This window comes from Sander lucioperca, chromosome 6 (assembly GCF_008315115.2).
Source record: "Sander lucioperca isolate FBNREF2018 chromosome 6, SLUC_FBN_1.2, whole genome shotgun sequence".
NCBI classification, from domain to species: Eukaryota; Metazoa; Chordata; class Actinopteri; order Perciformes; family Percidae; genus Sander; species Sander lucioperca.
The window spans coordinates 14,967,186-14,981,813 of NC_050178.1; the positions used below are offsets into that span (position 1 = coordinate 14,967,186).

General features: G+C 47.4%; 1 protein-coding gene and 1 long non-coding RNA gene across 2 annotated transcripts in view; one reads left to right on the plus strand and one right to left on the minus strand.

The window, feature by feature from the left end:
• The window catches only part of LOC116059772 (copine-9-like), a 310,601-nt gene that overhangs the window by 181,002 nt on the left and 114,971 nt on the right, over positions 1 to 14,628 (minus strand). The window contains exon 4 of the mRNA XM_031313026.2: positions 14,312 to 14,415. Within this exon, the coding sequence (XP_031168886.1) occupies positions 14,312 to 14,415 (104 nt within the window). The remainder of the gene's footprint in view (positions 1 to 14,311; positions 14,416 to 14,628) is intronic.
• Positions 9,568 to 12,483, plus strand: LOC118495242. Its single transcript, XR_004897562.1, has 2 exons — positions 9,568 to 9,670; positions 12,012 to 12,483. It is a non-coding gene; the product is annotated as an uncharacterized LOC118495242 (long non-coding RNA).

Consider the following 14,628-nt stretch of genomic DNA (forward strand, 5'->3'; position numbering starts at 1 on the left):
GTTAAGTTCCAGACCTGTCAGGCAGAAAGAGAACGTCTGCATACCCACCCAGCTTCTGTCCCAAAAATATATTTTTGTCAATCAGAAAACTTTTAAGTGTAGTGAGTTTTTTTTAATTGTTATTTAGGCTATAAAAAATCATGTTTTCATGTATCATTAAATATGCATTGAAGGGATATGTAAGAAATATCCTGTTGTCCATATCTTTCTCTACAGGCTCATGTTGTTGATGGCAAAATGATAGTTAAGGTCCAGTATCAGAATCGCAAGAAATACATCAAATTACAAGCTTCTGATTTTGAAGAATTTATTTCTGAAGGTAAATTTCCCAATTGGTATGACTAAACATTAATTCAGACTGAGAGAAGGCCATTGTATTTAATAATTTAAACAATTTGCCATGTTGTCTTGTCTTTTCATCATTCCTTAGTGAAAGAGAAGTTCTCCATCCCTGTGAACAACATCACTGAGGTGGATAAAACGGTGTTTGCAGAATTATCCACAGTGGAAGGGATTTGCTTTGTTATCAAGGACGATCAGGATTATGGTAAATGAGAAGTTTTTTAACATTGTATTCATTTCAGATGCATGCATTGCATTGTATTCAAAATCTTTCAGCTAATTGTAAGGATAGCACATAGAGACAACTGACAGACACAGGTTTAACTCTAAGCTATAAGTGATTTAAAAAGCAATAATAATGTCTTTATAGCACAAAAGGGGCATCGTTTTCTGGTTGTTAGAGGAGTTTATGAATAGCCAAAGCAGAGGTTTTCTCTCTGGGTTTGTACTTGTTCATTCAATATAGAAGCAGAGTTTATTGCATAGCTGAAAGCAGGGGTCATGCCTAGTGTTTAAATAAAGACTCCTTCTTCAGTCGGACGGCTTCCCTGACCACCGGTGTCCACCACGGTGTTCGTGGGTTACCGCCCCTTGAGGCACCTAAGACCCTAAGACCACAGCTCCCCGCCGCAGCTTCAGCAATGGAAACTTTGAACATTGTCCACTCGGGTTCAATGCCCCCAGCCTCCACAGGGATACACGAAAAGCTCCGCCGGAGGTGTGAGTTGAAAGTCTGTCGGACAGGGGCCTCCTCCAGACGTTCCCAATTTACCCGCACTACCCGTTTGGGCTTACCAGGTCTGTCCAGAGTCTTCCCACACCCTCTGACCCAACTCGCCACCAGATGGTGATCAGTTGACAGCTCTGCCCCTCTCTTCACCCAAGTGTCCAAAACATACGGCCTCAGATCAGATGAAACGATTATAAAATCGATCATTGACCTTTGGCCTAGGGTGCTCTGGTACCAAGTACACTTATGAGCATCCCTATGTTCGAACATGGTGTTCGTTATAGACAATCCATGACTAGCACAGAAGTCCAACAACAAACAACCACTCTGGTTTAGATCAGGGAGGCCGTTCCTCCCAATCACGCCTCTCCATGTGTCTCCATCATTTCCCACGTGGGCGTTGAAGTCCCCCAGCAGAACTATGGAGTCCCCCACTGGAGCCCCATACAGGACTCCATTCAAGGTCTCCAAGAAGGCCGAATACTCCGAGCTTTTGTTTGGTGCATACGCACAAACAACAGTCAGAGTTTTCCCCCCCACAACCCGCAGGCGTAGGGAGGCGACCCTCTCGTCCACCGGGGTAAACTCCAATGTAGCGGCGCTCAGCCGGGGGCTTGTGAGTATCCCCACACCCGCCCGGCGCCTCACACCCTGGGCAACTCCGGAGAAGAAAAGAGTCCAACCCCTATCCAGGAGTATGGTTCCAGAACCGAGACTGTGCGTAGAGGTAAGCCCCACCAGATCCAACTGGTAGCGCTCCACCTCCCGCACAAGTTCCGGCTCCTTCCCCCACAGAGAGGTGACGTTCCACGTCCCCAGAGCCAGCGTCTGCCGCCCGGGTCTGGTCCGTCGAGGCCCCTGACCTTCACTGCCACCCATGTGGCAGCGCACCCGACCCCAGCGGTTCCTCCCACAGGTGGTGGGCCCATGGGTTGGAGAGAGAGGTGCCACGTAGCTTCTTCGGGCTGTGCCCGGCCGGGCTCCGTGGCAAACCCGGCCACCAGGCGCTCGCTGACGGGCCCTCCATCTGGGCCTGGCTCCAGACGGGGGCCCCGGGCTTCCTCCGGGCAGGGTCACTCCATCTCTACCTCGTTTTTTCATAGGGTTTTTGAACCATTCTTTGTCTGGCCCCTCCCCTGAGACCACTTTGCCTTGGGAGACCCTACCAGGAGCACAAAGCTCCAGACAACACAGCCCTCAGGTTCATAGGGACACACAAACCTCTCCACCACGATAAGGTGATGGTTCCAGGAGAGGTTCTGGAGTAGATGCATCAGATCAGAAAACTTGTTCAGAGGATGGATTCAAGTTTACATGTGATAGAATACAAAACCGATTTTACCTTGTCATAGTTGAATGACGACAGTTTGGTGGGTAAATAGGACATACATAGAACCTCAAAATCCCATTGACACCTCTTTCCGCTGCAAATCTCACAATTTGAAACTGGCTCTGAAAACAGGCAAATCTCAACGAAGCTCATAGTTGACATCAACTATGTGGCTGTACCTTATTTGGCTCTGGTTTCTATCTGTGTCACGCCCCAACATTTACATAGGCTACACCACTGATCTGAGATCAGGTAGTCTTCTGAATAGGTCGCGCAGATCTCAGAAATTGTATACATTGTTCATCTGCTATTTTATCACTAAATTCACTTCTGAGACTTTTTTATACCAGAAATCAACTATGTAGAGGTCAAATATGGCCCGTTTTACGAAAATTGATGGCTAATTGCAAATTTTGTCCGACTGTGTGTCGGAATTCAGCGGCCGGTGCCGCCTGGGTTGCTGCTTCGCCGCCCGGCTTGTCCTCCTTCACAGACCCCGGCCCGCTGTGAGCTAGATGGAGCTCTGTCACGGCCGGCAGCCCGCAGTGCTCCATACCCGCGCAAAGTCACCGTTTCTGGGTTACTGGACTACCAAACGCCGCTGCCCTGACAGAGCTCCAGGGCCTGTAGGTTGAGCTCATCAGTCATAAACACGTCATTAGTGTTTAATTACTCTCTGTGCAGCATAACACACAGTATCTATGCAGCCTTTTATTATCTTTTTAAGTATGTCAAAAAACAAGCCATTAGGCTGTAGTTCTTAACTCTGGACTGTGAGGTTATTTATATAGGCTAGCACATTTCTGCAACAAGGCAATTCAAAGTGCTCTACATAAAATAGTATTTTTTCATTATTGTTATTTTTTTGTATACATCCTTACCTACAATGTGTGACAAATACATCAATATCTTATGTATGTTTTCTTTCGGATTTACGGAGCAGTAATTACCATGTGACTTCCGGAGGATCCCGTGGATTGGGTAAACGTTATCACGGTCAACAAAATCACTCATTTAATGTAACATTGAAGCAATACTGGCGTTAAAGAGCTGCCTGATCGCTGTCAGATTCTCTGAAATACATTGCATTGCATTGTGGGATATGGGCTTTGAATGCACTCCACTCGTATCGTAGTGTTCTGTCTTACAGCATACTGTAATATTTCACCGGTAATAACACAGAAATAATATCATTAAAATAAGAAATGAAAAACTTGATAACATCTCATGAATAAATGTTGATTAATGTAGCGGTTATAGCGCTAAAAAAATAAATAATAATAGCAAAGCCATACAGCGTCTCAGCTGCAGTCCTGACTGACAGAAAAACCCAACCTGTGTGAAGCTGGTAGTGTGTACATATACCACCTTATTCCAAATGCAGGCATATTTTATGTTATATTTCATATATGTTATAATTAGGGATGCACCGATCCGACTTTTTCAGTCCCGATACCGATGCCTGGGCTTTGTGTATCTGTCCGATACTGTTGTTGAATTAATAATAAACTGTATACCTTCCACCTTATACCTTCCTTCCACCATGTGGAAGAGACTAAAGGCACCAGACTTTCCTAACTAAACATTACTTTCCTAACTAAGACCAAATAACATAGATAATGTAATGTATTGAATTCTTATTTATTTGTTATTTAAAAAACAATTGTGCATTCAAATCAAAAATATAATGTAATCAAACTTCTTAAAATAAATTAAAATAAATAACAATAATGGGCCTTTATATAGGTTTATAATGGCTTATTCTACTGTCAAGAGTACATAGAATATCACAAAAACATTTTAATGTCATGTTTACTAAAAGCTTTGATTACTAAAGGGGTTGCTTGGCTCATCAACATTATACAATAACGTTATATGAAGGAGAATCCATGAAACAATTACAGAATCTAAACTATTTTTTTTTCTGCAAACTGCAAAGTAGTAAAATAAACTCAAATCGAATGAATACACATACAAACAACTTTAACATTGTTTCCCTTTCAAAACAAAATAGTTGTAAGCTAGTTGTATGAACACTACCTTGGCCACAGGTAAGTTAGGTTGTAGTGTGGTTGTAGTGGGCGACTGAACGTAGCTCCGCTGTCAGCCTCCTTCGCTGTTTGAATAATGTTAGTAGGTTGGCGCATATATTTCAGCGAGGCAAGACATCTTAAATCCAGTGTTTCAATCATTGCTCTGAACTCGTCTTTCTCAACGGTCTGTAGCGGGACCATAGTTGGATTGCGTTCATAATGTTGCTCCGCTGCATGCTTTAAGTGACAAGTCTTTCACGTTAGCACTGTAATGTTAGCACGGTAACGTTAACTAGTACGGCCGAGTAACGTTAGAGCGACAGGCAGCAACAGTGGCTAAATTATGTCCGATTTTTTAGAAACAAAAAACCTTGCAACAACAGATGGCTCCTCTCTTGAGCATACGTTGTTCTGGTGTATCTCCGGTCTTTCTTCATCCTCTAACTTTCTTCTCTGTTCTTGAAAGTGCAGTAGTGACCGGAGCCTCTCCCAGCTTAACAGACTGTTATGCTACCTGGCTAGCTAGCAGCTATAATGTTACCCAACATGCCGTTCAGCGGTGTAGCTACATTTGTAAATGTAAAATTATTAGTGTTAGAAACTGTTTAAGTCACAAATTGTTATGTGCTATGGTGTTTTATCCTTTTAAAGAAAGTTAGTTGTGGGTTATTAATTGTTGTGTTATAAAGTTACTACCATGAGTGAGAAGGGTACACAGTTAACAGGGGTCCCAGTGCTGCGACGGAGGAAAAAAAAAATTAAAATTGGATCGGCCCATGGATCTGTTAATTTTTCCAATCCAGCTATTTTGTCAATATCGGGGCCGATATCCGATCTTAATATCGGATCGGTGCACCCCTAGTTATAATCATACCAGGTTACAGGTTTGTTTTATTATCATTCCTGGTCACCAGACTGTGTGTCTGCTTAATTGAGACAGAGTTGATCCTAGCAGTGGAGAAGGCAGCATTGGACCTCACAGACCTGGGGTGCGCAGACGCTATACAGAATCAGCTAGTGATTCAGTCTTTAGAGAGTAAACTCCCTGATGTCATGAAAAGAGAGTGGCTCATGTGTGTGAGAAACCCTGTTAACAACGTCCACCCAGGAAACCGTTTCGACAGGCTCTTGCTGTTCCTGGAAGACCAAAAGTCGTTGCTTGTGAGGTTGGAGCAGTTGCTGCCCGGCAAGCCATGGCCTGCAAATGCTCCTGAGAGACCAAGCTACCGGGAGAAACCAAGTGACAAATGGAGAGAAAAGAAGTCATTCACTAAGACTACAGCAAGTGAAGTCAAAAGAGACTCCAAGCAGTTACCATGTGCTGTGTGTGGCGATGAAGAACATGGAGGTAAACTGTTTCGCTGTAAAACTTTCAGAAAGGCCACTCTGTCAGAGAAGAAAGCTCAGGTGAAAAAGGCAAAAGCATGTACAAAGTGCCTGGATGTTCACGGGGTCAACAGTGCCTGCACTCCAAAGTTCCTCTGTCGTAAGGAGGAGTGTAAGAAAGGCGACACTCCGGTTGATCACCACTATTTCCTCTGCCCTAAGGCATCAACAAAGAAGGATGCTGCTAAGAGGGAAAACAAAGCAGAGGAAAAGAGGAGACCTCATGGTCCAACAGAGGAGCAAGAGGCTGTGTTCGCCGAGTTGGGACTGACTCCCCACCAGTTGAAGGCTGTCTGCAGAGCCTGTACTAACAAGGCAACATTGACAGTGTGTTCTGGCAAGGGTCTGATAGAACAGAGTGGCTTGAAAGAACATCCAGTCCTCATGATGCTCGTAGCTGTCACGGCAAAGAGAGGAGACAACCTTGGAGCCTTGGTCGATCTCGCTTCTGACACTAATTACATTACGCACCAAGCTGCAGAAAGACTCGGACTGACAGGTGAACCAATCTCCCTTGTCGTGTATGGTGTCGGCATGATGAAGGTGAAAGTTGATACAAAAAGGTATCTTGTGACAATAAAAGTGTGGACCTCACGAAGAACCATGAAGTTCCACGAGATGATCTGCTACAGGATGGAAGACATCGCCAAAGTGGATCGAGTGGTGAGATCGGAGCGGCTGGAGCAGTTTTTCCCTGAAGCTAAGCCGGGAGAACTGGCCCACCCAGAGAAGATCAATCTATTGATCAGTACTCGAGAAGGCCGATTAGCTCCACAAAGACTGCAAAGGGTCGGCGACCTGGTGTTGTAGGACGGTCCTCTAGGCAAGATCGTGAGTGGTGTGCATCCAGACCTCTTCGAAGAAGTGGAGGTGACCACATGGCAGTCGGAGACGCACTTTGCACACTCCATGAGGACGGTAGCCGTCAAAGTTGAAGAACACTTTGTGAGAAGGCCAGGAAGCCATTTGGAGCAAGAAAGCAGTGTGGAAGTTCGAACGGCAGCAGCATGCAATAAACTGATCCTTAAGTGGCTAAAATGGGATAGCATCGGTGCTGCCTGTGACCCTACCTGTGGGGGGTGTCGCTGTGGAAAGTGCCCACCGGGAGGAAAGGAGATGTCCCTGGCTGACGAGAGAGAGCTGGAGATAATAAGGACAGGTCAAACCTTCAGAGAGAGTGACACCCACAGCGACCAGCCACACTGGGATGCGAAGTACCCCTGGAAGGAAAACCCAGCCTCTCTTCCCAACAACCGAAAGGCTGTGGAAGCAACGTTCCTGAGGGCTGAGAAGCGGCTCATGAAAGACCCCCTGTGGAAAGAAGCTTACATGAGGCAAGTTCATGAGATGGTGGGGAGGGGAGCTGCTGTTAAGCTCACTAAGGATGCAATGGACATCTGGAATGGTGGCGTGTGGTGGTTGAGCCACCTAACCGCACCAAATCCCCACTCAGTGACTACGCCGGTGCGACTCGTCTGGAATAGCAGCCAGGAGTTCAGAGGGGTGAGCATGAACAGCATTTTGCTCAAAGGCCCAAGCGTCCTAAATCCCATCAGAGCAGTGCTCCTCAGATTCCGGGAAGGAGAACATGCAGCCATCGGAGACATCACCAAGATGTATAATTCGGTATGGCTGGAGGAACAAGAGGTCCATGTGCATCGGTTCCTATGGAGAGACTCACCGAAAGATGAGATTGAGGATTATGCTGTCGTGAGGGTGAACATGGGAGACAAACCAGTGGGGTGTATTGCTCAGGTTGTCATGCGAGAGACCGCGAGGTTGCCCCAGTTCTCTTAAATGAAGGAGGAAAGAAGAGTCATCGAGGAAGATTCCTACGTCGATGACCTCCTCACGTCCCACAATGACCCACACTGTCTAGACAAGATCCTAGAGGGAGTGGAGAAGATACTGAAAGTAGGAGGCTTCTACCAGTAAGCCAGTGACTCTGATGTTGCCCAACCAGTTAAGGGAGGAAGATAACAAAGCCCTGGGGGTTGGTTACCTTGTGCAAGAGGACAAACTCTTTGTGATGGTCTCCATCAACTTCTCCAGAAGGAAGAAGATGAGAACTGAGATTGACCTCACTGAAGAAGAAGTGGAAGTAAAGACACCAAACCTACTGACTCGTCGTGTTCTACTGAGCCAGATCGCCGGGCTGTATGACCCGATTGGTCTAGCAACACCTGTGAAACAGAAAGGAGTGATCCTTGTGAGAAGAGCCTTCCAGGAAGCTGGCAAGCTTACTAAAGACACCTGGGATGAACCTCTGTCTGACGGGCTCAAAGGAAAGGCAATTGAACTGTTCAAGGAGTACGCTCGTCTGAGTAGCATCAAGTTCCACAGGAGCCTCACAGCCTTCACTAACCAAGATTCAGAAGGCTGAGCCCGTAACTGACTGGTGGTGGATACCAGGCGAGGTCAACATTGCCAATCTAGTCACGAGGGGGTGCTCTCCTGAACTGCTGGGTGAGAACTCTGCATGGCAGAAAGGTCCCAAGTTCCTGTCAAGTCCAGTCGAGGATTGGCCCATGAAGTCCGCTTCAGAAGTGGCAGCTGATGCTAGGGAGATGGTGAGTAAACTCCAGAGAAAGGCCTTTTCGGCAGTCCTCACCAGAGCTCAAGCCAAGAAGTTGTTAAGCCCTGACAGTCCTGGTGGTGAAACTCCAATAGTCACAGATGGAGTTAGCATGGCTCCAGTGTCCTCAGAAAATGGGAGGAAATTGACCTCAACTGAGACCAAAGAAACGGAGACGCTGTGGGGAGCCACGCTCATAGACCAAGTGGATCCAACAAGGTGCAGTTCGAAAGCATGCCAGCCCTTCACAGCTCTCAGGGGTCACCCAAGAAAGCTCTGGTCGGATCAAGGGACAAACTTTGTAGGTGCCAAGCCAGTATTACAGGAGCTTTATGAGTTCCTAAGTAGCATCAACAAGGATCAGGTCCAGAAGAAGGCAGCAGCTGTAGGAACCGACTGGATGTGGGTGTTTCACCCAGCGGACTCTCCCCACTGAAATGGGGCAGCTGAGGCAGCTGTCCGTGTACTCAAGAGAGCGTTAAGCAGTGTTGGCAAAGAAGGTAACCTGACACCGCTGGAGTTCCAGACCCTCCTGTACCTGGCGGCTAACCTGTCAAATGAGAGACCAATCGGTGCCAGAGCCCAGGTACAAGATGAGGCCGTGGAAGTCATCACTCCCAACTCTCTTCTGCTCGGTCGCGCAGGACCCAGTGGGGACTCCCGAGGGTTTGAGTATCCAACTTACCCTGTCATGCGTCTCAGAGCAATCCAGATCGAGGTCGACAAGTTCTGGAAGCGTTGGAGCCAGCTGGCGGGTCGGGCCTCTACATCCATCAGAAGTGGCAGGTGCCTGCTAGGAACGTTGCAGCGGGGGACCGGGTGTGGTTAGCTGACCAGAACGCGCTGAGGGGCCAGTTCAGGCTGGGTTGAGTCGTGGAGGTGTGTCCTGACGTGAAGGGCATGGTATGAGATGTGAGGGTAAGAGCATGTCGAAGCTGTCCAGTTTTCGGCGGACAGCCCAAGAGAAGCCGAGGTGTGGAGAACTATCCCTCCACCATCCTCCACAGGGACGTTAGGAGGTTGGTGGTTCTGCTTCCAGTGGAGGAGCAAGAAAAGACTTCCCCACCATGGTGTGTTTCGGTTGGTAAAGGACAGTAGGGGATCCCCACCATGGTGTGTTTCGGTGAAGGATCAAGACCCCCCCCCTACCATCCTCCCGGAGACTGGTGGTGTGTTTCAGTGAAGGAGTTCATAATGTCAACAAGGACAATGTGTGTTGTTTATGGACATTAAAACTGCCTTGAACCTATAGTTATTCATGTTGTTACATAGATGTTCTGCTGGGGGACTTCAACGCGCACGTGGGAAATGATGGAGACACATGGAGAGACATGATTGGGAGGAACGGCCTCCCTGATCTAAACCAGAGTGGTTGTTTGTTGTTGGACTTCTGTGCTAGTCATGGATTGTCTATAACGAACACCATGTTCGAACATAGGGATGCTCATAAGTGTACTTGGTACCATTGACTAGGCCAAAGGTCAATGATCAATTTTATAATCGTTTCATCTGATCTGAGGCCGTATGTTTTGGACACTCGGGTGAAGAGAGGGGCAGAGCTGTCAACTGATCACCATCTGGTGGTGAGTTGGGTCAGAGGGTGTGGGAAGACTCTGGACAGACCTGGTAAGCCCAAACGGGTAGTGCGGGTAAATTGGGAACGTCTGGAGGAGGCCCCTGTCCGACAGACTTTCAACTCACACCTCCGGCGGAGCTTTACGTGCATCCCTGTGGAGGCTGGGGGCATTGAACCCGAGTGGACAATGTTCAAAGTTTCCATTGCTGAAGCTGCGGCGGGGAGCTGTGGTCTTAGGGTCTTAGGTGCCTCAAGGGGCGGTAACCCACGAACACCGTGGTGGACACCGGTGGTCAGGGAAGCCATCCGACAGAAGAAGGAGTCTTTCCGGGATATGTTATCCCAGAGGACTCCGGAGGCAGTTGCAAGGTACCGAAGGGCCCGAAGGGCTGCAGCCTCTGCCGTGAAACAGGCAAAGCAGTGGGTGTGGGAGAGGTTCGGAGAAGACATGGAGAAGGACTTTCGGTCGGCACCAAGGTGCTTTTGGAAAACCGTTCGCCACCTCAGGAGGGGGAAGCGGGGAACCATCCAAGCTGTGTACAGTAAGGATGGGACGCTGTTGACCTCAACTGAGGAGGTAATAGGGCGGTGGAAGGAGCACTTTGAGGAACTCTTAAATCCAACTAATACGCCCTCTATGGTAGAGGCAGAGCTGGAGGATGATGGGGGATTGTCGTCAATTTCCCTGGTGGAAAAGGGGGACCAGAGGGTGTGTGCCAATTACAGGGGTATCACACTTCTCAGCCTCCCCGGTAAAGTCTACTCCAAGGTGCTGGAAAGGAGGGTTCGGTCGATAGTCGAACCTCAGGTTGAAGAGGAACAATGCGGATTCCGTCCTGGTCGTGGAACAACGGACCAGATCTTTACTCTCGCAAGGATCCTGGAGGGAGCCTGGGAGTATGCCCAACTGGTCTACATGTGCTCTGTGGATCTGGAGAAGGCATATGACCGGGTCCCCCGGGAGATACTGTGGGAGGTGCTGCGGGAGTATGGGGTGAGGGGTTCCCTTCTCAGGGCCATCCCATCTCGACGTACGACCAAAGCGAGAGCTGTGTCCGAGTTCTCGGCAGTAAGTCGGACTCGTTTCAGGTGAGAGTTGGCCTCCGCCAGGGCTGCGCTTTGTCACCAATCCTGTTTGTAGTATTTATGGACAGGATATCGAGGCGTAGTCGGGGTGGAGAGGGGTTGCAGTTTGGTGAGCTGGGGATCTCATCGCTGCTTTTTGCGGATGATGTGGTCCTGATGGCATCGTCGGCCTGTGACCTTCAGCACTCACTGGATCGGTTCGCAGCCGAATGTGAAGCGGCTGGGATGAGTATCAGCACCTCTAAATCTGAGGCAATGGTTCTCAGCAGGAAACCGATGGAGTGCCTTCTCCAGGTAGGGAATGAGTCTTTACCCCAAGTGAAGGAGTTCAAGTACCTTGGGGTATTGTTCGCGAGTGAGGGGACAATGGAGCGGGAGATTGGTCGGAGAATCGGCGCAGCGGGTGCGGTATTACACTGAATTTATCGCACCGTTGTGACAAAAAGAGAGCTGAGCCAGAAGGCAAAGCTCTCAATCTACCGGTCAGTTTTTCGTTCCTACCCTCACCTATGGTCATGAAGGCTGGGTCATGACCGAAAGAACGAGATCCAGGGTACAAGCGGCCGAAATGGGTTTCCTCAGGAGGGTGGCTGGCGTCTCCCTTAGAGATAGGGTGAGAAGCTCAGTCATCCGTGAGGAGCTCGGAGTAGAGCCGCTGCTCCTTCGCGTCGAAAGGAGCCAGTTGAGGTGGTTCGGGCATCTGGTAAGGATGCCCCCTGAGCGCCTCCCTAGGGAGGTGTTCCAGGTACGTCCAACTGGGAGGAGGCCTCGGGGAAGACCCAGGACTAGGTGGAGGGATTATATCTCCAACCTGGCCTGGGAACGCCTCGGGATCCCCCAGTCGGAGCTGGTTAATGTGGCTCGGGAAAGGGAAGTTTGGGGTCCCCTGCTGGAGCTGCTACCCCCGCGACCCGTTACCGGATAAGCGGAAGAAGATGGATGGATGGACATAGACGTTCATATCCAAGAATGCAATGTTATATGCGTGGTCATGGGGAGAATTTCATATCTAGAAGTTTAACTGTTGGTTATGGTGGCCTACTTGGATTCTAGAATCAGTGGGCCAAGTGGGAGGTGTAGAACTTTCCAGCAGTTATAACTATTGTTTTATTTATATATATATATATATTAAAAGTGATGGATGTTATGATTATGTTCTGGGGTATTTGAGGAAATAAGTGTGTACATATACCACCTTATTCCAAATGCAGGCATATTTTATGTTATATTTCATATATGTTATAATCATACCAGGTTACAGGTTTGTTTTATTATCATTCCTGGTCACCAGACCGTGTGTCTGCTTAATTAGTCATAGTGCGCAGGCGGCTCGCCTTTAGGTTTCATTTTCATTCAATTGAGGGTCAGGACTGGTACGCCTTGCCGGTGAGTGACTATAAACTAGCAGTTTGCTAGTAATTCAAATCAAGAATTAATATCACATGATTGTGTAATTTCATTGGTTAATTCTGGGTTTTGTGTTTGTGTTTTCGTTGCAGGTTTACAACCTAACTTAACTTACTAACGTCACTAATTATCAAGCTGACAGGCTAGCATAGCGGTAGCAGTCAGGCTACCTAGTGTGTGGATGCTTACTGTGTATGTGTGCGCAATAAAAGTTCATGAAGTGACTCGAGTTGTATCCGCCGTACTTGTCCTGAAACCCTTCCAGTGGGGAGTTTATTGAGCTATAGCAGGTAGCTTAGTAAAAACTGGACAATCACTCCAATGAACGGGACATTGTAAAACGCTTAACGTGAAAAAGCTTAACGTGGTTTAGTGTACCTAAGCAACGATCGATTATCACCAAATTTCTCATGGCCATATCTTGTCATGAACACTTAAGCCTGTCAAAAAAACTAAACTGAAATCCAACGATTATAGAATTTATCTCACGTTAACGTTTTCTTCTTCATTGGCGCCTATGGCGAAGTGTGGTGTCTTAAATAGTAATGCTGTGATGCTGTATGAAGAGGAATCCGCCGACACTGTTCTTGATTATAAAAAGGTTTATTACAAACAAAGATTCAGCATCAATTTTACAAACTCCTGCAGAGAGCTTGGAGAACGACCAACGCGAATTCTTCCAAAAAGTCGTTCTGAAGTTCTGCTGTTAACACAGGGTATATATTCTATGCATTGTATGACCTAAAGTGGGAGGGTGTATGTGTGTTCCTGGGGCCCCTCTGCTAATGTAATCAACCTCATAGCATAATCTTATAACAAACATGTTCCCATACACTGTTGAACATAGGTTTCCTGTAGGCCTCTCCAAGGTCATTAGTTGACTGTGCCTAAACTGGTTATTCGCCATAGAATGACAGAATACACATTTACCAGGACGTGTACTTATCAGGACCCCTTTCCTGTCATTGTTCCAGACCCAGCATCTGCATCCTCTCTTATACACAGGGCCCCAACTCTCTCACCATAACCTCAATAACATAGTACAATATGGAATACGTTTAAAATGAATATATGTAGGCATAATTAAACATAAGTCAAAGTTATATATCATCAGATACAACAGAAGAAAAAAGCTCATGTGGTTTAATGTACCTAAACAACGATCAATCATCACCAAATTTCACGCCGACAGGAAACAGCTGATCAGTCCTGTGGGTTAAATGTTTGCTACGTTTTTAAGCAAAGGTTTCTATAGTTTCCATAACTATTCTATTTAGCTGCTATTTGCAGCTTTTGGCCTTTATGACATAAGACAGCTGAAGACAGGAAAGGGGGTAAAGAGAGGGGGATGACATGCAGCAAAGGGCCACGGGCGGTCCATTGTTCCGACCTCTCAATAACCCGAAAAATTCCCTTTGGTCCTACAGCCCACTAGTCCGACGTCCACCAGCGATATTACGAATACCACTATGGCCACGCCAAGACCCGCCCTTCAATAGCATTTATTGGCCAGACGTCCATGCTTACGCAAGGTAACGTAACCCCATTTGTACAGGTCCTAACCCCCTGACCAATTGGCTATCCTAACCTTAACAACTCAAGGTCAAATGGCTAACCCCAACCAATCAAGCTGCTTCGTATGGCGGGTCTTGGCGTGGCCATAGTGGGATTCGTAATTTCGCCACCAAATGGACGTCGGACTAGTGGGCTGTAGGACCAAAGGGAATTTTTCAGGTTATTGAGAGGTCAGAACAATGGCGCGTCGGAGAAATGGGCAGTCCCCGGTATCACAAAGGAAGGAGACAGCACTGCTGTAGAAGGAAAAGCCGGAGATGTTCCCACTTACACATCAAAGCGCAGGTTCTGCTTCTCTTCAAAGAAGAAATCAAGGATAAACTTCCTCACAAAGTCTGGGTTCAGCGTGTTATAGATCACTTCTGTCCGACCAAACTAGTGGAAAGACAGAGAGAAAAGAGACGGAGAGGAAGTCAACACCATACTGTTCAATCTGTACATATAGTTAGGAGGGAAAAGCAAAAACAGTGTTGAAGGGTAACTCTACTGTTGTGTTGCTTTTGTTTTGTAGATTATGAAGTTCTCAACCAGCAAACATTTGAGAGAAAGCGACACACTTTAAAGCAGTCCAAACCTGATTAAGGCCCT